The sequence below is a fragment of the Scyliorhinus canicula genome, chromosome 6 (genome assembly GCF_902713615.1).
Source record: "Scyliorhinus canicula chromosome 6, sScyCan1.1, whole genome shotgun sequence".
Classification (NCBI taxonomy): Eukaryota; Metazoa; Chordata; class Chondrichthyes; order Carcharhiniformes; family Scyliorhinidae; genus Scyliorhinus; species Scyliorhinus canicula.
Genome location: NC_052151.1, coordinates 32,206,932 through 32,232,305, shown reverse-complemented (window position 1 = coordinate 32,232,305; position 25,374 = coordinate 32,206,932). Strand labels below are relative to the sequence as shown.

The 25,374-nt window shown below is 47.9% G+C and overlaps 1 protein-coding gene across 3 annotated transcripts in view; it reads right to left on the bottom strand.

Moving 5' to 3' along the window:
- nphp1 (nephronophthisis 1) overlaps nt 1-25,374 on the bottom strand; it is a 191,797-nt gene that overhangs the window by 79,291 nt on the left and 87,132 nt on the right. For all 3 annotated transcript variants that reach the window (XM_038799127.1, XM_038799128.1, XM_038799126.1), the window contains exons 10-11: nt 18,227-18,321; nt 10,237-10,365 (exon numbers count right to left, since the gene is read on the bottom strand). In XM_038799127.1, coding sequence (XP_038655055.1) covers nt 10,237-10,365; nt 18,227-18,321 — 224 coding nt within the window. The remainder of the gene's footprint in view (nt 1-10,236; nt 10,366-18,226; nt 18,322-25,374) is intronic.

Genomic DNA, 25,374 nt, shown 5'->3' with positions numbered 1-25,374 from the left:
ACAATAATCTCCCACGCAACAGAAGCAGGACAGAGCGCTTGCAACAGCTACGACCCCTCAGAAGAGGCCCATAACGAGAAATGGGTCCTGAAAAGATTGTCCCGCGCTTGGGAGCAATCGCTTCAGGCAAGAGGCAAAGTTAGATCCCCAGAAGAGGCTCAGGCTGCTGCAGATATTCAAGCAGTCAGAGAGCACCAGAAGCCCGCATGGGTAAATGAAGGCAAGAGCAGCCCTCAGCCGAAAGGACAGGAATGCTATAACTGTGGACAGTTAGGGCATTGGGCTAAAGAGTGCAATGCACCCCAGCGATCTCAGAGAGGCCAGCAGACAGGCACTCTGAACCGCAGTAAGGCAAAACCCATCCACAATGTAGCAGTACAGTCAGGACCCACCAATGTGGACGAGACGAACTGACGGTGTTCGGGCTCCCCCACTTGGGTCTGTGACACACTATGGGACTCATCAGGGAGGCCCGTAGTCACAGCAAGAGTAAAAGGGAAGCCCATAGAGTTACTGTGGGACACAGGAGGATCCCGCACCACCATTAACTCTACGACCACGGCACACGCAGACACGTGGCCGACCACCTCCACCATCACACTTAGCGGGTTCACCGGACACTCGCAGCAGGGACATATCACAGCACCCGTAGCGATCCAGCTAGGGAACATCTCAACCAAACACTCCGTAGTTCTAGTAAATCTTCCCCGGACAGCAGAGCACATCCTGGGGATAGATTTTATGAACGCTCACAGCTTGTCGTTCGACCCAGTGAACCAGTGTGTCTGGCGAATGGCTAGATCAGACAGAGCACCAGCCACCCTCACAGTAGGAGACTACGCTAATCGGATTAGCGCAGTGGGAGAGTACTCATTTGACCTGACTACACTCCACACCGACCGACAAATTAAGGCCCTACTAAACAAACACAGGACAGCATTTGCAAGTCACCGTCATGACTGTGGCAGAATGACTGGACAAGTTCATGTTACCGGACAGGACCCCCGACCGCAAAAGCAATACAGATTTCCCCTTGAAGCAGAGGTGGAAATAGAAAAGGTTATAGGTAGCTTGTTGGACCAAGGTGTACTGAGAACGGTAGCCTCCACCAACAATGCCCCTATTTGGCCAGTGAGGAAGCCCGATGGATCATGGCGTCTGACCATCGATTATCGGGAACTCAACAAAGTAACCCCCGCAGTAGCCCCAACGGTAGCTACTAGTCCCGAGACCATGCTCAAGCAAGGTCTCAACGCCAAGTACTTCACGGTATTGGATATCAGTAACGGATTCTGGTCCATACCATTGGCAAAAGCGTGCCAATACAAATTCGCATTCACTTTTAAAACTCAGCAGTACACGTGGACATGCCTCCCACAAGGATTCCACAATTCCCCCTCCATTTTCCACCGACAGCTGGCAAGTGGATTAGAGAAATTTTCCCGACCCGAATGTCTGGTACAGTATGTAGACGACCTACTACTGCAGACAGACACAAAGGCAGAGCACATTACGCTTCTGGCCGAACTCCTGGAACTCTTGACTGAAATTGGCTGTAAAGTTAACCCGAAAAAGGCCCAGATTTTGGCAGATAAAGTGATGTATTTGGGAACAGTCATCACGCACGGCAAACGCGAGATCGAATTCAAAAGAATTGATTCGATCGTCAAATTGCCCCTTCCCCAAAATGTATCAGCCCTCCGGTCGTTTTTAGGACTGGTTGGCTATTGTCGGAACCACATCGACGGATTCGCGACAAAAGCCGCCCCACTTTCAGACCTCCTTAAGAAAGGAGCCCCCTGGGAATGGCTTCCGCAGCATACAGGCGCTGTGGAAGAGTTAAAACAAGCCCTTAGTGCAGCACCCGCGCTGCTAGTCCCAGACCAACTTTCCCCGTACGCAATCGAGGTAGCTAGCACAGATCTGACCCTCTCGGCCGTGTTGCTTCAGGAACGGCACGAGCAGCTAAGACCAGTGGCTTATGCCTCCCGACTGTTAGACCCGGTTGAACAAGGATTCTCAGCCTGTGAGAGGCACCTCCTTGCTGTCTTCTGGGCAGTACAGTACTTTTCATACATAACCGGACTAAACCCCATCACCATTCTAACCGAACACACACCCACACAGCTACTACTAGACGGTCGACTGAAGGACGGTTCAGTTAGCCAGATTAGGGCAGCTAGGTGGACCCTACTTTTACAAGGACGGGACATTACTGTAAAACGGACACGCACACACACATATTTAGCAGACAACCTCCAATACCCCGGACAGCCCCATGACTGTGAAATTGTAGCTCCCCTGCATAACACAGGCCCCTTTTTAGCAAAAACACCCCCCAGGAAGCTAGGAAACCCCGCACAAGGCCCCCAGCCCACAGACACGTGTGGACCCTTGAGGATTTATGTAGACGGTTCCTCCACAGTTTTAAACGGTGAGCGTATCACTGGATGCGGCATCTATGTAGAGGACGCGCAGGGGCGCGCTCTCGAAGAGATAGCTCTTAAGTTACCAGGTCACTTAGGCGCGCAGGCAGCAGAGCTAGCAGCCATAGCGTATATAGTGGACCACCCCGATTCTTTCCCCAGCCCAGCAGACATATATTCAGACAGCTTATATGTCTGCAATAGCCTAACAGATTTTCTGCCCCTGTGGAGGACACGAGGTTTTGTCTCCGCAGACGGAAAACCCCTTCCATCAGCCCCCTTACTCCAGCACATCCTAGCCAAAGCGAAGGACAGGACCTTCGGCATTATAAAAGTTCGCAGCCACCATAGGTCATCACCCCCTGGGAATGTAAAAGCCGACGCATTGGCTAAGGCAGGTTCCAGGAGAGGACACTTATGGACCCCCCCAGCTAGCGCACCAGCTAGCGCCCCTGTGAGTGCAGTACAAGTCTCACAAACAGAGGTTAAAGATCTCGTAGCAGCACAGAAACAGGACAGAGACCTCAGGGAGGTTTTCAAGGGAAACTTTGTGCCTGCGTACGAGCACTTTAAACACACACTGACCACACATGAGGGTGTGATCATTAGGAATCAACTTTATGTGGTCCCACAGCAGGACAGGAATCAGATGATTGCCTTGTTCCATGACGGACACGGGCATCAGGGAATTGATGCAACAACGAGGCACCTCAGGCAACTCTGTTGGTGGCCTAATCTCAGGAATGATGTAACGCACTACATTGAGAATTGCCTGATTTGTGCTCAGAATAACCCGGAGCGGTATTCTAAGAAAGCACAACTTCGGCACACTCGCCCAGTTAACGGCCCTTGGACAAACCTCCAGATCGATTTTATAGGTCCATTGCCCCCTTGTCGGAATGGCTATAAATACGTTCTGGTGGTGATAGATACCTTTACAAAATGGGTAGAGGCATTCCCATCACGTACAAACACAGCTAAGACAGCTGCAAAGATCCTGACCCACCACATCTTCACGAGATGGGGTTTACCCCGAAGTATCGATTCGGACCAGGGATCTCACTTTACAGGACGGGTCATGAGGAACGTCCTGACAATATTCGGCATAAAACAAAACTTCCATATTGCGTATCATCCACAGTCCAGCGGGATTGTGGAGCGCATGAATCGGACCCTAAAAACTACCCTCAGGAAAATGGTTCAACAGAACAATTCCACATGGGATTCAGTGCTCCCATTTGCACTCATGTTCATAAGGAACACTGTCTCCACATCTACAGGATACACACCACATACACTCATGACCGGACGCCCTATGAAAGGTACAGAATTCCTTTTAGGACTGGACATGACAAGCCCCGAAGTGACGGCCCTCACACATGAAAAGGCAGTTAAAGATCTAGTTGAGACTGTGAGGTCTGCACAGATCGCAGCCGCAGTCCAGCTAGGGAAACGCCGACAGCAACATACTGCCTGTTTCAATAAGACCGTACACACCACAGAATTCCAGGTTGGGCAACAGGTAATGTTATCTGTTTATAACCCCAGCAGTTTTTTGGCTCCAAAATATTCCGGTCCCTACTCAATTTCGGACAAAATTAGCCCCTCCGTTTACAGGATAAAATATCCTAATGGGAAGACCGCGTGGTTCCATATCAACCAGTTAAAGGCATATGGAACACAGGCCAACCATGCTCACCATGTCCTGCTGGATGCAGCAGAACACTTCACCCCGCCCACCAGAGACACTTCTCCACCATCCCCCTCACAGACCAGTTCATCAACGGACTCGCCCACGACTCCGCCCACAGACCACTACAGACCACGCCCCGACACGCCCACAAGCTGCCACAGCAGAGACAGTAGGACAGACACTGCCTCTGAAGACAGCGACAGCACACAGCCATACAGCCCACACTGCACCAACTACGACCCCGACTCCAGTGACCCCATGGAAGTCACTTACCTTAAAAACCCAGAACCACCACCCGACCCCGACTACCCCGACAACACACTCGACACTACACAATGGCACAGGGACAATTCCTACAGACTTGTCCGCAATGACGAGAGTGACCCCCGGTCACACAATTCCAAAGTTGCATGCCTGATCCACACAAGGGTGTGGGATCCGGGAGAGCAGGACGACGCAATGTCTGAATCCCGACACGGCAACCCCTTTGTGACCCTGTTCACAGAGGCAGAATCAAAGTGAGGTGTCCAGATGATGTAAAATAGGAATCGTTTGAGGGAAACGATGTCCTTTCTGATGGAACCTGCACGTATGTTTGTCTTCGTTTTATGTCTGTTTCGTTTTCAGTAAAGTAAATGGTTCAGCTGGAGGATGGACATCTTCTTTTCAGCTGAAAAGATTGTGACCACCTCACATACACGTTAGTTTGTCTGCCGAAACTTTTGAGAACTTCGGTTTGATTGGAGATCCTTTCCAAAGTTGTAAGGCTACACGCCAAATAGTTTATCTGCAGATATCTCTGAGAACTTCAGTGATGTCCTCAGTTGGAGCATCTTGGCTCCCTTGGTTTTTTTTAGGTGCCCCTCTATTCGGCGAAATAGAGGCTGCAAGTCATGGTAAATACATTCATACCCGTTTTTCTTTCCAGGTTACTCAGGCAGTGGACAAACGGCACTGAGGACCGACCTGTCTGAGAACCAACCCTTGGTCAGCCAAGCTCGGGTATGGCACAGCACGCCCTACCCGGGGATTCCATCCAACTCGTACCCGTCGCGGCCCATACGCAACTCATTCGGATGTTTGTTTCAAAGTTTGGTTTCATTTTACGTTAGGTAGCCCTTCGGCCGCCATCCCACATGCTATTTACATCCGGGAACATTCGGATGGTAAATCAGCAAAGCCTGCGAGACGGCTCGCAGAAGGAAGGATTGTTAGGTGTATGCTGGTCTTTAAATTCGCTTTTTGAAAAAAAAAATGAGGGGAGTCACAGGGTGTGACTTAGCCAGTCATTTTAAAGGGTCAATTGGGTTTTGAAAGACAGATGCACTAACAAGTAAAGGTCTTAAACTGTGTATTGACAGATACTGTGCTTGATCCCAAAGGTTTCAAAGGACGAGACAGAGGTCGAAGCCAGGATTGTCAATACCGGAGGAAGAAGGAAGAGAAAGAAGAAGAACAGCAAAATGATGGAAACCCACCTATTGTTTCTAAATGTTATATGTATATGTGTGGAAACAAGACACGTTTCCCCCACAACCCCCACCGTAAATGTTTCAATTACAGCAAACCCCCAGTGCTCAGCTCTGATCAGCGAGGTTCAGACCTGGTGTACTAAATTCATGACGTGGTACTCCATGTCCTATATAATCGAATCACTGTTGGTGATCGCGATCCTCATCATACTAGTGCAGACCCTCAGGTTGAGGAAATGGAAGAGGAGAGCCTCTCGTTCCAACACCTCACCCATCTATAGAGTTCAATCCCCCATCTTCGGATTCCACCAAACCCCTCAACCCCTCACTGATTACAACACTCTGTAAATAAAAGGTTCAGCCATGTATTATATTGTTCCATACTCGACTGCCGAGTTGGGAAGTGTGATGTTGTGGTGTGAATGGTTAAGATTTTAGAGTGATGAAATGTTAAGTTAAGGTTAAGGTTAATAGTGATAGGTAGAGGTTCCCAGTTGTAGTAATGCATGTCCCTTTGACATAGGGCCAAGTAGAGATGTTAGTTAAAAAAAATTTTCTTCTTCCCATAGTTTAAGAATAGAGTAGAACAGGAACTGGCAAGAGGTCAGAACACAAGGAAGGCAACGTACATAGGTGATCCTTCACAATAGTATGATTGTGAGGATCACAAGGAGGGAATGTAGCCATGCTGGCCACGCAAAATGGACACTGAGCCAAACTAAAATGGAAGACAGAAGGAAAAGCCTGTTTAGTGAGAACAGACAGCCTGCTCTCAACTAATTAGCATTTTGCAAGCAGCAAACCAGTTTTCTGGCCAGGTGCAAGATCTCCAAGCCAAAGGTGTTAATGGCAAAGCGCTTAACATTCTGATGAGGCAGCCCAGATCCAGGCACACACAATGGCAACATTTCCATCTCAATGTAACACTTAATTGGTTGTGCAAACAAGATGGCACCAGAGTAACGAATATCGAAACCACCCCCCAACATCGAGGGAAGCCCCCGCATTGGAGGATTTCGAAGGTAGCCGTTTGGAAACGCTCCAATCGGTACCGAAAGGTAGAGCCCGCCTAGAAGGGGGCAAGGACATTAGAGAGGGGTATAAAGGCAAATTCCCCACAGAGCCCGGTCTGTTAAACCCGTGCTCCGGCTCTGACTGACATCTTGCATCCTGACTCCAGCCGTTGAGCACCAGCCGCCGAAACCGTAAGTTCAACGCTCGCTACGCGATCCAAGCCCACTAGACCCCCAGTACCAGAACGCTTGCTGAAGGCTGCAGTACAAGACCAGGACGAAGGCCTCGTTCTCTGACCTTGCCTGTTCCTGTTAGATAAGTATTCTGTTCACTTAAGTTTAGTTATAGCTTAGTCTCTTAGTGTGTGCATGAGTATTTATTATAACTGTATAATAAATATTGATCGTTTGAACCTTACTAATCGGTGTATCGTCTTTATTACTTTGAACTTGACCTTGGAATACTTGTGACGTTGACTATACGGCAACTGGCGACTCCAGAGCTGAATAATTACATACAACAGAGCCTAGTAGTGTTAAGCACACGTCGAATACGGAGGCGTGTTAATACACTCCAATAAACGCGTTTTACGCCCACAGTAAAACGTGCAACACCTCCCATTTAGAATGAAGAGATTTTTTTTCCCTCTCAATGGGTGAATAGTCTGTGGAATTCTCTTCTCCAGAGTGCAGTGATCATTAAGTATTTTTAATGCAAAGTTTAATAGATTCTCAAATGGCAATGGAGTCAAAGGGTAGAGGGCACAATTAGATCAGCCAGGATGGCAAAGCAGGCTCAAGAGGCCTATTCCTTTTTTGTTTTGGTGCAGAAGAATCTCCAATTAAGGGGCAATTTAGCATTGTCAATCCACCTAGCCTGCACATCTTTCTGAGCTGTGGGGGTGAGACACACACAGACATGGGGAGAATGTGCAAACTCCACAAGGACAGTGACCCGGGGCCAGGATAGAACCCAGATCCTCGGTGCCGTGAGGCAGCAGTACTAACCACTATGCGACTGTACCGCCCCAAAAGGCCTATTCCTGCTCCTGATTTGTAAGTTATTAAAAGATTAGCTGTCATTGATGTAAGACTAGGAAATAAGCCCATAGGCAGGTAGCAGCTCATTGCTGAGTGCAGCTCAAGACAAGACTGTGAGTATTAGAAGCTGGTGAGCAAAGAGCAGAATGGTGGCGCAGTGGTTAGCACTGGGACTGCGGCACTGAGGACCTGGGTTTGAATCCCGCCCTGGGTCACCGTCTGTGTGAAGTTTGCACATTCTCCCCGTGCCTGCATGGGTTTCACCCCAATTACCCAAAATTGCCCCTTAATTGGAAAAATAATAATTGGGTATTCTAAATTTAAAAAAAGAAGTTGGTGAGTGAGAGAATTCAGTGCTGTGAAGCAGTAGGTCTTTTTCCGATTTTGTGCAGAGAACAAGTGGGCCAAGTTAGGGTGCTGGAAACCAGCAGCAGGATTTTGGAGCTGGAGTCTCGAAGCGTTAACTGAATGAGTAGAGAGGTGAATTTAACGTTATTTTTCTCTCTAAATGGAGCAAGTAGTTTAAACCAGTGGTCTGTAGATGTAAGTGTTGCATTAAATTTATAGCTTGACTTGTTAAAACACAATCACCGAGTGATATTTCGAAACGTAATTAAATAAACTCAACAATGAAGGTAGGGTAAGTGACGTGCTGAAGCTGCAGCACCTGTATGATTGACAACAACCATATCTGCACTAAGTGTGTGCAGTTTGAGGAATTCCAGCTCGTAATTAATGAGCTGAAGTCTGAACTTTGAACACACTGCATTGTATCAGGGAGTGGGAAAGCTACCTGGACACCTTTTGTTTCAGGAGTCAGTCACACCCTTTAGGCACTGGCAGACAATGCCTGGTGCCAGTAACACATCTACCGGTTTCCTCCGGGTGCTCCGGTTTTCTCCCACAAGTCCCGAAAGATGGGCTTGTTAGGTGAACTGGACATTCTGAATTCTCCCTGTGTACTCGAACAGGCACCGGGGAGTGGAGATTAGGGGATTTTCACAGTGACTTCATTGCAGTGCTAATGTAAGCCTACTTGTGACACTACTAATAAACATTATTTTTGTTATTATTACCCACGGCGCAGGATCACTTGAAGGCCACAGGTGAATGATGGCAGAAGGGGGGAATCACTGGGGAGGAGGGCTAGCAGGAAGGATGGAGGATGGCTATCAGCAAGCACCCTCTTCCCAGGTTTCTTGATCAGGCACTAAGTGCCTGATGGAACCGTGCGGCTGGCCTGCCTTGGTCTGCTTTCAAAGCCAGCGATTTAGCCCTGTGCTAACCAGCCGCACGGTTCGATTCCCGTAACAGCCTCCCCGAACAGGCGCCGGAATGTGGCGACAAGGGGCTTTTCACAGTAACTTCATTTGAAGCCTACTTGTGACAATAAGCGATTTTCATTTCATTTCATGAGGCACCTGCCTTGGAAACCGGTAAGCAACCATGACAGAGTTTGCTTTTCGTGCTTCAAGGTTGGTGAATTTCCCCGCCACCCACAGGGTTAATTCATGCCCCAGATTTTGTCAGGGCAGAGGCAGAAAAGCAGCAAGGTCCCCACTTGCCTGAATAAATGCACCCCCACCACCAAACCCGCCTAGGATTAAATTCTACTCAATCATCACGGCGCAGAAGGTGGTCATTCGATTTATCGAGTCAGTATCTTATCTAGACTGGCAGAAACAGTGATTTTCATTTGCTAAATTAGTGACAGCCTCAAAATAACATCCACGATAGTCATGATTTAATCTATGTAAATTTATGTTACTGCTCTATGCTCAGTTCATTCTCCCCCCCCCCCCCCCCCCCCCCCCCCCCCCCAGCCCAAGTGTTCATTCACTTTGTCCCCACAACACTTGTGTAATTTTCCATAATTAGGGTCTACAATTTCCTGTATATCTTTTCAACCCTTCTTAAATATTGGGGGCGAAATTGGCAATTTCCAATCCAGTGGGCCAATACCTGAATCGAGAGAATTTTGGAAAATTATGGCTGAAGCATCCACAAATTCCTCACTTACTTTTTACTTTAGGATGGAAACCTTCAACTGATAACTTTGAGTTCCAATGCAGACCTGAGTACGAAATCTAGGCTGATACTCCAGTGAAATACCAGGGTCAGAGGTATCATCTTTTGGATGAAACTTTAAACCAATGCACTCTCTGGTGGATGCAAAAGATCCCAACTTATTATAGCGATGAACAAGGGAGCTCTCCGAGATGTCCTCCCCAATATGTATCCCCAATCAACATCACCAAAACACTTTATCTGATCTTTATCCCAAAGCTGTTTGTAAGACCTACTTGTGTGCAATTTGGCTGCATTCCTACCTTCCAACTGTGATTAAACTTTTTTTTACAAAGTAACTGTTTGGCTATAAAGCACTTTGGGACGTCTTGCATTTGTGAAAGGTATTTTACAAATTAATATCTTTCTTTTTTTCATTGGCTTCATCACAGGCAGATGATCCTTGCCATCCAATAGCCCTCTTAGCAGCCTGTCTAGGTGACACCTTGTGTCCAGGTTATACAGACATCATTCTGCCGTTTAGAATTCACTACAAATGAAAGACTTGCCAGTAGGTGACTTACCCTTTCACCATCAAAAAGGCAGAAACGAATCTGCCTGCTTAGTACATGCACAGCAGGCCCAGGCAGAGGAATCATCCTACCACTCCACAGTGTAAACCTAAGTGATATATGCGTCTCCCTCGGGCGGACCTGCAGGTATCAAAAGAAATTAAAAGGTAACCTCACATTGATAAAATTTATGTGAATGTTTATTATTTTTTTCCTCTCCAGAAGCTGGATTAAGGTTCTGTGGATACTAGTTACACTCATATGAAGTTGTCTAAGTGACCTTTCATCTCATGCAAACATAGACTGTACATTGAGGCATACAGATTGAGCATGAAAGACATCCTTTATACTTGAAACGTGAAATTAAACACTTTTCCAGATAGGAATAAATATTATCAGCACTATTGGGAGTATTTTGGCCAATCTGCCTTCAACCGATTCAACACAAAAATAAACCAGAAGTTCTCACCATTCATTTTGTTGTTATTTGTGGGGTCTTGCTAACACAACATGGTTACCATGTTTTCCTGCATATGATCAAACACTTCTACTACAAAATAAATTATTTTTGCAAAGTGTTTTGACTGGATATGGCATTGAATAAAATCAAGCATTATTGATATGTCACATACAGTTCTCGCCCACAATCAATTTTACAGTAACCAAGGACACTGCAATAAATTGTTTTCCTATTTTATTCTGAATAAAGGAGTTTTAAGAGGAGTGGGCTGATTAGGGACCAAAAAGGGGATTTACGCATAGAGGCAGAGGGCACAGCTGAGGTACTAGATGAATATTTTGCTGCACAGGTCACAATGAAAGAAGAGGTAATACCGACACTTTGAAGGGTTTAAATCTGGTACCTGCACAGTTTCACAATGACTGCCTGCAGTAGTTGCCCCCCCATTTTGTTTTTTGGCAGAGCGAGATGTGAGCACGGTCTACTCCTGGGGGTTTGGTGAAGCCCTCCTCGCCGACCAGTTTTCCAATCATCTTTGACAAAGGCCAGGATTCTCCAATAATGGGGCTATGTCCCCATGCCCGCCAGAAAACAGACGCGGGGGACATAGCTGTTTTTAAGGGGGCTTGCAGGGCAGCTCCTGCTGCCGACACGGGGCCCTGCACTTCCGGACGTGAGTCCGTGCATGCGCGTGGCGGTCGCCTGTGGCGCCGGCCCCGCGAAACATGGCATACCCACACAGCAGGCCGGTGTGGAAGAAGGTATGCCCCCCCACCACAAGATCGTGGCGCCCGCCGATCGGTAGCCCCCCTATCGCGGGCCTGGCCGTCGTAGAGAACCCCCCACGGAGATTGATCCCTCCACCTCCCACCAGGACGGCCACTGCAGTCGCGACGCCGAGCTCCCGCCGGGTGGAACCATACGAGAACCACGCCGGCAGGAACTGGGTCGGTCAACCGCAGAGAATCGGCACGAGGGCCTCTTTCAACGGCCCCCCGACCGGCGTCGTGGAGACCACGCGTGCGCGGCTGGTGGTGATTCTCTGATCGCGATTCTCTGATCACTGGAGAATCGCGCAAATGCATCGCGGGTCCGACGCCCCATTCTCCACTTAACGAACCTTAACAAGCAAAAGTTAAGACAAGATATCAGCATTTATGTCAAAAATGGCATGCACCATTTCACTGTGTGCATGTGCAGCAGGAGCATTTTGAAACAAAAATGGCACACTGCTCCAAAAATACAGGTGAACAAAACTTAGTGATATCTTCAACCAGAGTTCACAACCCTATTCCACCGCTCTGCAATGTACTGATGAGCTGTTTAAGAACTGTGAAAAGGTGGGAGGCGCAGCAAGTGGCGCATAAACACTAGCGTGGGCTGGTGGGCTAAGTGGCCTGTTTCTGTGGCAAATTTTTGGTGTAATGTGTAAAAAGCATCGGAGGCATGAAAGCCCAGGGGGAGATAAAAATAGCAGCAGCCAGAGAGACAGCACTCCAAGAACAATGCGAGGCCCAACAGCAGAGCAGAGATAAAAGGAATGAAGGGGAAAGAACTGCAGACCAGGGATTTCAGAAAATTGTAGGTAAGGATGGGGGCATACAGAAACAAAGATAGAGAGCAGAATGAACCTGGGCATTGGTGACCAAGGCTAAAAAGAGTAGTGACTCCAGAACAAGGAAAGGTGGAGAATTGTGAGCATATGGTTAGGTTTTTAAACAATAAACAAGGACTTTAATTTATTTCTGTTAATTTTAGTTAGTCTAATAAATCGAGTCAGGGCAGGACAACCCAGTCCTGTGGAATGCATGTCATTTCTGTGGGAATCAGGACACTTCTCATGTCCTGGACAATCACACACTGGGGAGAGGATGGCACAGTAGAAACCTAGACTAAGGGTCTCTCCTGGTGCCATGTGTTACGAATAAAGAAATCAGAGGACAAAGCAGAGATATTTATGGCTGTTGAAGCAACGCAGGAGGGAGGGCCTTCGGTACCTCGATCACTGGGACTGGTTCTGGGAGAGCTGGGACCTGTACAAGCTGAATGGGTTGCACCTCAACAGAAATCAAGCCAACGGCCTTGCGGGGTGCTTTGTTTTTATTAAATTAATTTATGGGATGTGGGTGTCACTGGTTGAACCAACATTTATTGCCCATCCTGAATTTCCCTTGATAAGACAGTGAGGAGCTGCCTTCTTGCACCACCACCAGTCTGTGTGGTGTAGGTACACCCACACTACTGTTAGGGAGGGAGTCCCAGGATTTTCACCCAGCGACATTGCAGTAACAGCAATATATTTCCAAGTCAGGATGATGAGTGGTTCGGAGGGGATCATCAGTTGATGGTGTTCCCTTGTGTATTTGCTGCCCTTATCCTTCCCGGTAGTTGTGGTTGTGGGTTTGAATAATGAAATGAAAATGAAATGAAAATCGCTCGTCACAAGTAGGCTTCAAATGAAGCTACTGTGAAAAGCCCCTAGTCGCCACATTCCTGCACCTGTTCGGGGAGGCTGGTACTCAAAGAGGCTTGGTGAATTCCTGTAGATAGTCCACAATGCTGCCACTGTGCGTCAGTGATGGAGGGTGTGCTTGTAATAATAATCTTTATTGTCACAAGTAGGCTAACATTAACACCGCAATGAAGTTACTGTGAAAAGCCCCTAGTCGCCACATTCCGCCGCCTGTTCGGGTACGCAGAGGGAGAATTCAGAATGTCCAAATTACCTAACAGACTTCTTTCGGGACTTGTGGGAGGAAGCCGGAGCACCCAGAGGCAACCCATGCAGACACAAGGAAAACGTGCAGACTCTGTATAGACAGTGACCCAAGTCGGGAATCCAACTTGTGACCCTGGCGCCGTGAAGCAACAATGCTAACCACTGTGCAACCGTGCCGCCCCGTGCTTGTGGAAGGGGTTCTAATCAAGCAGGCTGCTTTGCTTTGATGGTGTCAAACATCTTGAGTATTGTAGGAGCTACACACATCGAGGCAAGTGGGGAGTATTCCATTACACTCCAGAATTGCACCTTGTAGATAGTGGACAGGCTTTGGGGAGTCAGGAGAATGAGTTAATCACTACAAGATACCTTACCTATGACCTGCTCATATAGCCAGAGGATATGACTAGTTCGGTTCAGTTTCTGGTCAATGGTAACCTCCAGGATGTCTATAATGGGGAATTCAGCGATGGTAATGTCATTCAATCTCAAGGGATGCTAATTAGATTCTCTCTGGCAGATAGTCACACACCGAATGGTCTACTTCTGCTCCTGAGTCGTATGTTTCTATGTGTGAGGCAAATGCTACTTGCCACTTGTGAGCCAAAGCCTGGATATTGTCCAGGTTTTGCTGCATTTGTACATGGACTGTTTCAGTATCTGAGGAGTTGCAAATGGTGAACATTGTACAATCATCAGTGAACATCCACCACTTCTGACCTGATGATGGAAAGAAGGTCATTGATGAAGCAGCTGAAGATTGTGGACATTATCCTAGTGTTGTTGGGAAGTTAAAGTACGTTTTGCAGGGGTGTGAGTAATAGGATGCAGCATTAGAAAGGAGAAACAAGGTGTGCTAAAGATTGCGAGAGCCAGGTAGCAGAATAGAAAATAGTACAATATGAGAGGGGGGGGGGGGGGGGGGAACGACATAGGCTGTAGCTTCCTCAAAATGGCAATCAGCCATTTTGGTAGAGGTGAGGGGGAAATAAATTGGACATGGGGGGGTCAGTCTGGTTGGGTTAGAGGTGGATTGTAGGGGTGGAGGCCAGGTCATCCGGAGTTGGGGGCGTTCAGGTTGGGTCGGGTGTGTATGGGGGTCACATCAGACCGGGGGGGGGTAAAGCTACGTCAGATGCGGAGGAAAGGTGGGGTGGAGTTGTGGGTGTGGAGTGCAAGGAGACAACCCCTAGAGGAGTCTGTCTGAGTCTTTACAATACTTAATCAGAAGTTAGAAGAGGTTTTAATCTTCTAAACCATTTCAAGTAACTATTGATGTAACCCTGTCAGAACCGTCTGAAATTTGCAAATTAAATCGTAATTCTGGATGGCTTTCAGTGCAGCGCAATTGCCCAGAGGAAGTTGGCACTTCAGAGCAATTGACTTGCAAATGTTTACCTGTTAAGTTCCAAGAGGGATTTCCCAGTGAGTGGCGAATAATATTGGTGATCAGCAGATGCACAATGAGATCAGAAATAGGAGTAGGAGAAGACCATATAGCCCATCGAGCATGCTCCATCATTCAAAATGATAACCACATGAGAACATGATGGTCTGTTAGAGACCAGGCACAAAATTGGGCAGGTTTCCTCACGCCGCAGAGGACCCGGGTTTGATCCCGGCCCCAGGTCACTTCCGTGTGGAGTTTGCACAATCTCCCCATGTCTGCCTAGGTCTCACCCCACAACCTAAAAGGTGTGCAGGGTAGGTGAATTGGCCATGCTAAATTTTCTCTTACTTGGGGAAAACAAAATTGGGTACTCGAATAAATTTTTAAAAAATTGGGCAGAGGGCAGCATGGTGGCGCAGTGGTTAGCACTGCTGCCTCACGGCGCCGAGGTCCCAGGTTCAATCCCGACAGTGGGTCACTGTCCGTGTGGAGTTTGCACATTCTCCCCGTTTTTGTGTGGGTTTCGCTCCCACAACCCAAAGGTGTGCAGGGTAGGTGGATTGGCCACGCTAAATTGCCCCTTAATTGGAAAAATGAATTGGGTATTCTAAATTTATTATTTTTTTTAAATTGGGGAAGTTTGGGTACCAAACATTCCTCGACACAAGGTGTTCAGAAAGACACAGAAGAAATAATGAGAGGGAGCACTATTTTCAGATTGATAATACAAGTGAAACCCAGTCAGGGGCAGGTCTAGCTCACTTGGCTACACAGCTGGTTCGTGATTCAGGGTGAGGCCAGAGCAAGGGTTCAATTCCTGCACCAGTAACGTTATTCATAAAGGCCCCACCTTCTCAAACTTGATGATCCACAGGTGATGGTGTTGGTTTAGCTCAGTGGGCTAGACAGCTGATTTGCGATCCAGAACAAGGCCAGCAGCACGGGTTAAATTCCCATACCAGCTGAGAATTCTGAATTCGCCCTCCTTGAATCCAAACAGGCACCAGAATGTGGCGGCTAGGGGCTTTTCACAGTAACATCATTGCAGTGTTAATGTAAGCCTACTTGTGACAATAAAAAGATTGTATTATATTATATTAAATCCCCTCAAAGGGGAAAGCAGCCAAAGGTCATCTGCGACTATGGCCCTTCAGAACTATGGTCATCTGTGATCATAACTTCAGTGGAGGGTAGGCTTTTAGAAACCATAATCTGGGACAAAATTAAGGCATTTGGACAAGAATGGATGAATTTAAAAAATCCAGCATGGGTTTACCAGGATTACCTAGCGAGAGTGATGGTTGATGAGGGTAATGTATAAGGATTTACAAAAGGTGTTTGCCAGTTACCACATAATAGACTTGTCAGCAAAGTTTAGTCCCATGGAATAGAAGCATGGATATGAGTGACAGGAAACAGAAGTGGCAAGTGGATGTGTTTGGACAAAGGCATACGGTAGAGTTCCCAGATATCTGTACCAGGATCGTTGTAATTCTTGAAAGTAGCTGTAACGGTCACGTAGAAAAGCAGAGACTATTCAGGAATAGTCAGCATGGATTTGTTAAAAGGTCTTCACAAATACCTCACAAATTTGATTGAATTATTTGAGGAAGTGACAAGAAGGGTTGATGACGGTAGTGCGTGGATGCTGTGTACATAGATTTTAGCAAGGCGTCTGACAAGATCCCAAATGGCAGATTGGTCCAAAATGTAAAAGCCCACACAGAGATACAGGGCAATGTGGCAAACTGGATAAAAAGTTGGCTTAGTAACAGGAAACAAAGAGTAATGGTCATTGCTGCCTGAGCAAATGGAAACTTGTTTCAATTGGTGTTCCACAGGGCTTAGTGTTGGAACCCTTACTGTTTGTGTTATATATTAACGATTATTTGGGAGGTACGATTCAGAAATTTGCAGACAACACAAAGATTGGCCAAATGTACAAGGTTATGAGGGGCATGAACCAAACGTTTTTGGACACCAAGGGCAATTAGCATGGCCAATTCACCTAACCTGCACATCTTTGGACTGTGAGAGGAAATCCGAGTACCCGGACGAAACCCACGCAGACACAGCGAGAACGTGTAGGCTCCACAGACAGTGACCCAATCTGGGACCCTGGAGCCATGAAGCAACTGTACTAACCACTGTGCTACCATGCCGCCCATGAAAGTGCCAAATGGAATTTAACACAGAAATTAGAGGTCATGCATTAGGGAGGTCAAACAGGTTTAGGGGTCCACAATAAATGGGAATATACTAAGAGGGATAGCTGAAGTGAGAGATCTTGTCATACAAATACAGAGTCCCTAAAGGCAGAGCTCAAGTCGACAAGAGAAAATATGAAATATTCGCCTTCAGTGGCAGAGGTATAGAATATAAAAGTAAGGATATAATAATGGAATTGTACAAAACATCGGTGAGGCCACAATTGGCCTTCATCGGTCGGGGCAAGTCATGTTGCAGCTGTACAGGACCTTAGTTAGGCCTCATTTGGATTACGGTGTACAATTCTGGTCGCCACATCACCAGAAGGATGTGGATGCTTTGGAGAGGATACAGAAGCGGCTCACGAGGATATTGCCTGGTATGGAGGGCATTAGCGATGAGGAGGGGTTACATAAACTCGGTCTGTTCTCACTGGAACGACGGCGGTTGAGAGGTGACCTGATGGAGGTCTACAAGATCATGAGTGACATGGACAGAATGGATAGTCAGATGCTCTTTCCTCGGGTAGGAGAGTCGAGTAATAGGTTTAAAGTGCACGGGGAAAAGTTTAGAACAAGAGAAAATACTGAAAATCTCAGCAGGCCTGGCAGCATCTGTAGGGAGAGAAAAGAGCTAACTTTTCGAGTCCGATGACTGTCAAAGTTTAGAACAGATGTATGAGGCACGTGTTTTACACAGAGGGTGGTAAATATATGTATCACACTGCCTGGGGAGGTGGTGGGAGCAGATACAATAGTGGCATTTAAGGAACATATAGACAAATATATGAATAGGGTGGGAATGGAAGGATACGGACTCCATAAGTGCAGACCATTTTAGTTTAGGCAGGTCTCATGGTCGGCGCAGGCTTGGAGGGCCTAAGGGCCTGTTCCTCTGCTGTATTGTTCTTTGTTCTTTGATTCTGGCTTGTGGGTCAGGAGGCAGAGGATCCAGTTGCAGAGGGAGGAGCAAGTCCTAGGTTTTGGAGCTTTGATACGAACTTGACTAGGATTTTGGTGTTGAAGGTGGAGCTGTAGTCAATGAATAGGAGTCTGACGTAGGAGTCCTTGCAGTAGAGGTGCTCTGGGGATGAGTGTAGGGCCAGGGAGATGGTTTCTGCTGTGGACATGTCTCCAGAGTATTACCCTGGTCTCTGGATTACTAGTCCACTGTCAATACCTCCACGCCACTGCCGCCCCTTGATCGCAAAATATACTTTACTCACGCCACCATGTTCTTTGTCCCAGTGAAGGTCTTGAAAAAATAACTTGGACTGGGTTAACTTAGGCTGCAAATAAGAACTCATGTGGAATTCATTTCCTGCAAAGGGAAGATGCAAGATGAGACCATGATTAGTTGAACAGTTGTTGGAGTAACCAAGGATACAGTCAGCCTACAAGATACCAGACCCAAAACACTATCAAAAACAAAAAAAAGGATGGAAAGGTCAGCATGCTAATCACATATATCTCTATGAACTAGGAGCAGGCCATCCACAGTCAGACAACAACTTATATTTCTTCTCCTGAAAAAAGCTACTTTTTTTTGTTGCAGCTTTTCATCTTACACGTATCAGGACATTCACAAGAACAAAATGTAAGGGAAATCAACAAAGTATGAGAAGAGAGTGCTGAGTGGTTGGCACGTGGACCCTGATTGATAGAGCTTTCGCCACGGATAATGCAACACTTGATGATGACTGACAGTTAACTGCCAAGCACACTCGGGTTCTACACTACCAAATAGCTATTTATATTTTCAACAGAATGAAACATGCCAAGGCACTTCAAAGGAGTATTACAAAAAAAATGGCATTGACCCACATATTAGCTCAGTTAACTCAGATTTTAAGGAGCAGCATGGAAGGAAAGCCATATAAAGAGGTAGCGAAGTGTAGAGAAGGATTCCAAAGCATGGGACCAAGGCAATTTAAAGCATCAATAGTGAACTGATTAAAATTGGAGAAATTCAAGAGGCAGGAGGATGCACTGGCGTAATGGCATTGCCGCTGGACTAGTAATTCAGAGACCCAGCCAGAGTCTGGGGACCCGGGTCCAAATCCTGCCATGGCAGATGGTGAAATTGGAATTCAATAAAGATCTGGAATTAGAAGTCGAAAGGTAACCATGAAACCATTGTTGATTGTCGTAAACACCCATCTGGTTCACAGATATCCTTTAGGAAATGATATCTGCCGCCCTTACCTGGGCTGGCCTACATGGTGACTCCGGGTCCACAGCAATGTGGTTGACTCTTAAATACTCTCAGGGATGGCAATAAATGCTGGTCCAGCTAGCGATGCCCACATCCCATGAACAGCCCAGAGAGGGTTGTGAGGATGGAGGAGATGACAAAGGTAGGTGTGGGAGGTTATTGAGGAATGAAAGAAAAAAAAGTGAGAACTAGGACCACTGTATGTCATTAAGCACAGGGGTGATGGATTTGGTTGAAATTGGAACACAAGCACCAGAGTTTTGGCTGACATCAAGAACACAGATGGTGGAATGTAGGGACCACCCCGTTGTGTTTTGGAATGGTAAAGTATAGAGTAACAAAGACATAAGAATATCAGCAGATGATAAAGGCAGATGCAAAGTCAGGCAATGTTGCAGAAGTGGAAATGGGCAGTCCAAGTGATGGCACAAATAAGTGGTCAGAATCTCATTTCAAATGTGAACCAAGGTTGCAAACACTCTGGTTTAGATTCAAAGGGTCCAGGGAGGGAAGGCAGTCGGTAGTTAGGGTAAGGAATTTTGTAATAGGGTCTAAAAACAAAGGCTTCAATCTTCCCAATATTTTAAATTAGAGGAAATTTCTGCTCATCCAGCACTGGATGTCAGATAAGCTGTCTGACAATTTGGCAACAGTGGAGGAATTGAGGAAGGTGGCAGTGAGGTAGAGTTGACTATGGGCATCATATATATATAAAAACTAATGCTGAGCGTTCAGATGATATTGCCGAGGGGCAGCGTGCAGATGAAAAAAGAGAAGAGGTTATTATGGGACACAAGAGATAATGGTACAGGAAATAGGACATAAGCCATTTCATTTGAGATTAGACAGGTTAGATAGATAAAAATGGAATCAAGCATGAACAATCCTACCAGCTGAACAGGGGAGAGCGTGAGAGGAGTCAGGGGTTTGAAAGAGCACGCGAGGAGCCGAGGGTTTGAAAGCTTGCCAGAGTAGCCGGGAGTTTGAAAGAACGCGAAAGAGCCAAGAGTTTGATAGAACGCGAGAGGAGCTGGGATTTTGAAAGAGCGCGAAAGGAGCCGGGGGTTCAAAGCGCGCCAAAGGAGCTGGGGGTTTGAAAGCGCGTCAGAGGAGCTGGGGGTTTGAAAGCGCGCCAGAGGAGATGGGGGTTTGAAAGCGCGCCAGAGGAGATGGGGGTTTGAAAGCGCGCCAGAGGAGTCGGAGGTTTGAAAGAGTGCAAGAGGAGCCAAGGGTTTGAAAGAGCGCGAGAGTAGCCGAGGGTTTGAAACAGCGCGAGAGGAGCCGAGGGTTTGAAAGAGTGCGAGAGGAGCCGGGGGTTTGAAAGAACGCGAGAGAGCCAGGAGTTTGAATGAACGCGAGAGGAGCCGAGGGTTTGAAAGAGTGCGAGAGGAGCCGGGGGTTTGAAAGAGCGCGAGAGTAGCCGAGGGTTTGAAACAGCGCGAGAGGAGCCGAGGGTTTGAAAGAGTGCGAGAGGAGCCGGGGGTTTGAAAGAACGCGAGAGAGCCAGGAGTTTGAATGAACGCGAGAGGAGCCGAGGGTTTGAAAGAGTGCGAGAGGAGCCGGGGGTTTGAAAGAACGCGAGAGAGCCAGGAGTTTGAATGAACGCGAGAGGAGCCGTGGGTTTGAAAGCGCGCCAGAGGAGCTGGGGGTTTGAAAGCGCGCCAGGTGAGCCGGAGGTTTGAAAGAGTGCAAGAGGAGCCAAGGGTTTGAAAGAGCACGAGAGTAGCCGAGGGTTTGAAATGTCACCAGAGGAGCCGAGGGTTTGAAAGAGCGCGAGAGCAGCCGGGATTTTGAAAGAGCGCGAGAGCAGCCGGGATTTTGAAAGAGCGCGAGAGCAGCCGGGAGTTTGAAAGAACGCGAGAGGAGCCGGGGTTTGAAAGAGCGCGAGAGCAGCTGGGAGTTTGAAAGAGCGCGAGAGGAGCTGGGAATTTGAAAGAGCGCGAGAGGAGCTGGGAGTTTGAAAGAGCGGGAGAGGAGCCGGGAGTTTGAAAGAGCACGAGAGGAGCCGGGAGTTTGAAAGAGCACGAGAGGAGCCGGGAGTTTGAAAGAGCACGAGAGGAGTCGGGAGTTTGAAAGAGCGCGAGAGGAGCCGGGAGTTTGAAAGAGCGCGAGAGGAGTCGGGAGTTTGAAAGAGCACGAGAGGAACCGGGGGTTTGAAAGAGCGCGAGAGGAGCCAGGGGTTTGAAAGAATCCGAGAGGAGCCGGGGGTTTGAAGGAGCGCGAGAGGAGCCGAGAGTTTGAAAGAACGCGAGAGGAGCCGGGAGTAGAGGAGCCGGGGGTTTGAAAAAACGCGAGAGGAGCCGAGGGTTTGAAAGAGCGCGAGAGGAGCTGGGGGTTTGAAAGAACGCGAGAGGAGCCGGGAGTAGAGGAGCCGGGGGTTTGAAAGAACGCGAGAGGAGCCGGGGGTTTGAAAGAGCGCGAGAGGAGCCGAGGGTTTGAAAGAGCGCGAGAGGAGCCGGGAATTTGAAAGAACGCGAGAGGAGCCGGGAGTTTGAAAGAGCGCGAGAGGAGCCGGGAGTTTGAAAGAGCGCGAGAGGAGCCGGGAGTTTGAAAGAGCGCGAGAGGAGCCGGGAGTTTGAAAGAGCGCGAGAGGAGCCGGGAGTTTGAAAGAGCGCGAGAGGAGCCGGGAGTTTGAAAGAGCGCGAGAGGAGCCGGGAGTTTGAAAGAGCACGAGAGGAGCCGGGAGTTTGAAAGAACGCAAAAGGAGCCTGGAGTTCAAAAGAACGCGAGAGGAGCCGGGAGTTTGAAAGAGCGCGAGAGGAGCCGGGAGTTTGAAAGAGCGCGAGAGGAGCCGGGAGTTTGAAAGAGCGCGAGAGGAGCCGGGAGTTTGAAAGAGCGCGAGAGGAGCCGGGAGTTTGAAAGAGCACGAGAGAGGAGCCGGGAGTTTGAAAGAACGCAAAAGGAGCCTGGAGTTCAAAAGAACGCAAGAGGAGGCGGGTGTTCGGAAGGGCGCAAGAGGAGCCGGGAGTTTAAAAGAACCCAAGAGGTGCAAGGAGTTTAGGAGGGAGTGGAGCATCATGATTCGGAGTCAATCCAGCGCCTGCTGCGATTTCGGCGTCGGGAGCTACACCACGCCTGATCGCCATTCCTGATTTCAATATTGGCCAACGGAGAATCCCGCCTCATAAACTACATCTACAGCCCTTCCCTCATCAATTTTCTTTGTCACCTCTTAAAAAAACTCAATCAATGTTGGTGAGAAATGACCTTCCCCATTCAAAACCATGCTGCCCGTCACTAATTAGTCCATTTTTCTCCATTTGTGCATATATCCTGTCGCTCAGTATCTTTTCCAAAAGCTTCCCCACCACCGATGTAAGGCTCTGTATAAACTGGACAGGTTGCACCCAGTGATAGCTGGGACCAATGTCCTTGCATGGGATTTTGATAGTTCTGTTGAGAGTTCCTAAACTGGTGTAGCAGGGGATTGGGATTCCAGGAGTAGGACCAAATTCAGATCAGGAAAATGGAAGTAGAACATTAGCTAGTGATATAGAAAATGTAGTGTTACTCTTAGAATTACAGAAGAAGCAATGATGGTGTTAAACTTTTTATATTTCAAAGCAAGGAGTATTACAAACAAGGTAGATGAGTTAAGGGCACAGGTAGCATGCCATTGCTTTAATGGAACCTGGCTAAAGGAGGGGCAAAATTGGCAGCTCAATATCCCTGGTCTTCATAGGGCGAAATTCTCCCAGAGGCCCGACGCCGTCGTGAAACCTGGAGAGGTTCACGACAGCGTCGGAAGCTTCTCCCGGCCCCCTATTCTCTCCTCCCGGGTGAATAGGAGGGCCGTGTCGGGATACTCGGCCGCCGGGCCTTGTCCCTGGCGTCAAGGCCCGGCACACCGAAAATAACGAGGTTGACGCGCCTAATGATGTCAGCCGTGCATGCGCAGGTTGGACGGCTCCAACCCGCGCATGCGCGGTTGCTGTCTTTCTCCTCAGCTGCCTCGCAAGACGTGGCGGCTTGATCTTGCGGGGCGGCGGAGGGGAAATAGTGAGTCTGATTGAGACGCCGGCCTGACGATCGGTGGGCACCGATCGCTCGCCTGTCCCCTCCGGAGCACAGTCGTGGTGCTCTGAGCCCTGTACTCCCCCACAAGACCCAAACGGGCATATCTTGCCGTTTCCACGATGGCAGCGACCAGGTGTGGTTGCCACCGTCGTGAAACGGTCGCGAACGGCAGGCCGCTCGGCCCATCGGGGTTGGAGAATTGCAGGCCACCGTTAAAAACAGCGGCCCGCGATTCTCCGAGCGGCGTGTCATTTTGGGGGTGGGTGGGGGGTGGGAGAATTGCGGGAGCGGACCTCCCGCTATTCTCCCACCCGGCGTGGGAGCGGAGAATCATGCCCATAGAGTGGGAGATAAAAAAAGAGTGGGGTAGCCCTAATGGTTAAAGAATCAAATACAGTGATGAGAGGAGATGATGTACTAAACAGGTCAACATGCCAGGCTTTATGGTTTGAACTTAGAAATAAAAAACGGGCAGTCACACTACTGGCAGTATACTCCAGACCCCCAAATAGTGAAAGGGAGAAGGGAGATAGATGATCAAACGTGTAGGCAAATTTCTGCCTGTAAGAAGAAGGCGGTAATATCCCAATATCAACTGAGATTCAAATGACATAAGGGGAACTGAGGGAGAAAAATTGATTCAGTATGGCAAGGAATTTCTTTTTCAATGAGTTAGTCACAAACGCAGCAAGAGGAGATACAATTCTAGACCAAATCCTGGGGAACGAAGAAGGGCACGTGGGTGAAGTGACAGTTGGCGATATCGGTAATAGTGTTCACAATTCAGCTACATAGAACATAGAACAGTACAGCACAGAACAGGCCCTTCAGCCCTCGATGTTGTGCCGAACAATGATCACCCTACTTAAACCCACGTAACCCGTATACCCATAACCCAACAATTAACCTTACACTACGGGCAATTTAGCATGGCCAATCCACCTAACCCGCACATCTTTGGACTGTGGGAGGAAACCGGAGCACCCGGAGGAAACCCACGCACACACGGGGAGGACGTGCAGACTCCACACAGACAGTGACCCAGCCGGGAATCGAACCTCGGACCCTGGAGCTGTGAAGCATTTATGCTAACCACCATGCTACCGTGCTGCCCAAATATTCGGCTATGTATTTATAATTTGTGGTAGGGATGGTTAGCAGCTTCAAATTCCTAATCTTCTTGAAGCAGCTGAGAAGCTCAGAGCAGAGTAGGGACACGTTAAAGATGCCCATGAACACCTATGCCAGCTGCTCCGTGCGTCTCTGAGTGCACGACCAGGGATACTGTCCAGACCAGTCGCCTTTCCTCAAATTCACATCTCCAAAAATCTGTCCTGGTCCACCCACGTTGACACTACCGCCAAGAACGCACAACAGCGCTTATACTTTCTCAGGAAACTAAGGAAAGTCGCCATGTCCACATTAACTCTTACGAACTTTTACAGATAATCAAAGACCCCTCCCACCCGGCTTACTCACTCTTCCAACTTCTTCCATCGGGCAGGAGATACAAAAGTCTGAGAACACGCACGAACAGACTCAAAAACAGCTTCTTCCCCGCTGTTACCAGACTCCTAAATGATCCTCTAAACGACTGACCTGATTAATACTACACCCATATAATCCTCACCCGATGCCGGTGTTTATGTAGTTACATTGTGTACCTTGTGTTGCCCTATTATGTATTTTCTCTTCATGTACTTAATGATCTGCTGAGCTGTTCTCAGAAAAATACTTTTCACTGTACCTCGGTACACGTGACAATAAACAAAATCCAAATCCAAATTCAAGGGAGGCCATGAAAAAAGATTAGCTAGTCAAGTTAAAGAAAACCCAAAGATGTTTTACCAATATATTAATGGTGAAAGATTAGTTAAGGGAAAAGTGGGACCGATCAGAGATGAAGAAGGGAACTTGTGTGCAGATGCAGAAGGTGTGGGAAGCGTTTTCAATTAATATTTTGTCTCTGTGTTTACAAAGGAAATGGATGATGCAAATATAATAGTCCAGGAGAAACACTGAGATATTGGGTGGGATAATCACAAAGAGGAAGTACTCGAAGGGTTGGAATCCTTGAAAGCTGATGAGTCGCCAGGGCCAGATGGATTGTTTCCAAGGCTGCTGAAGGTAGCCTGGGAGGCG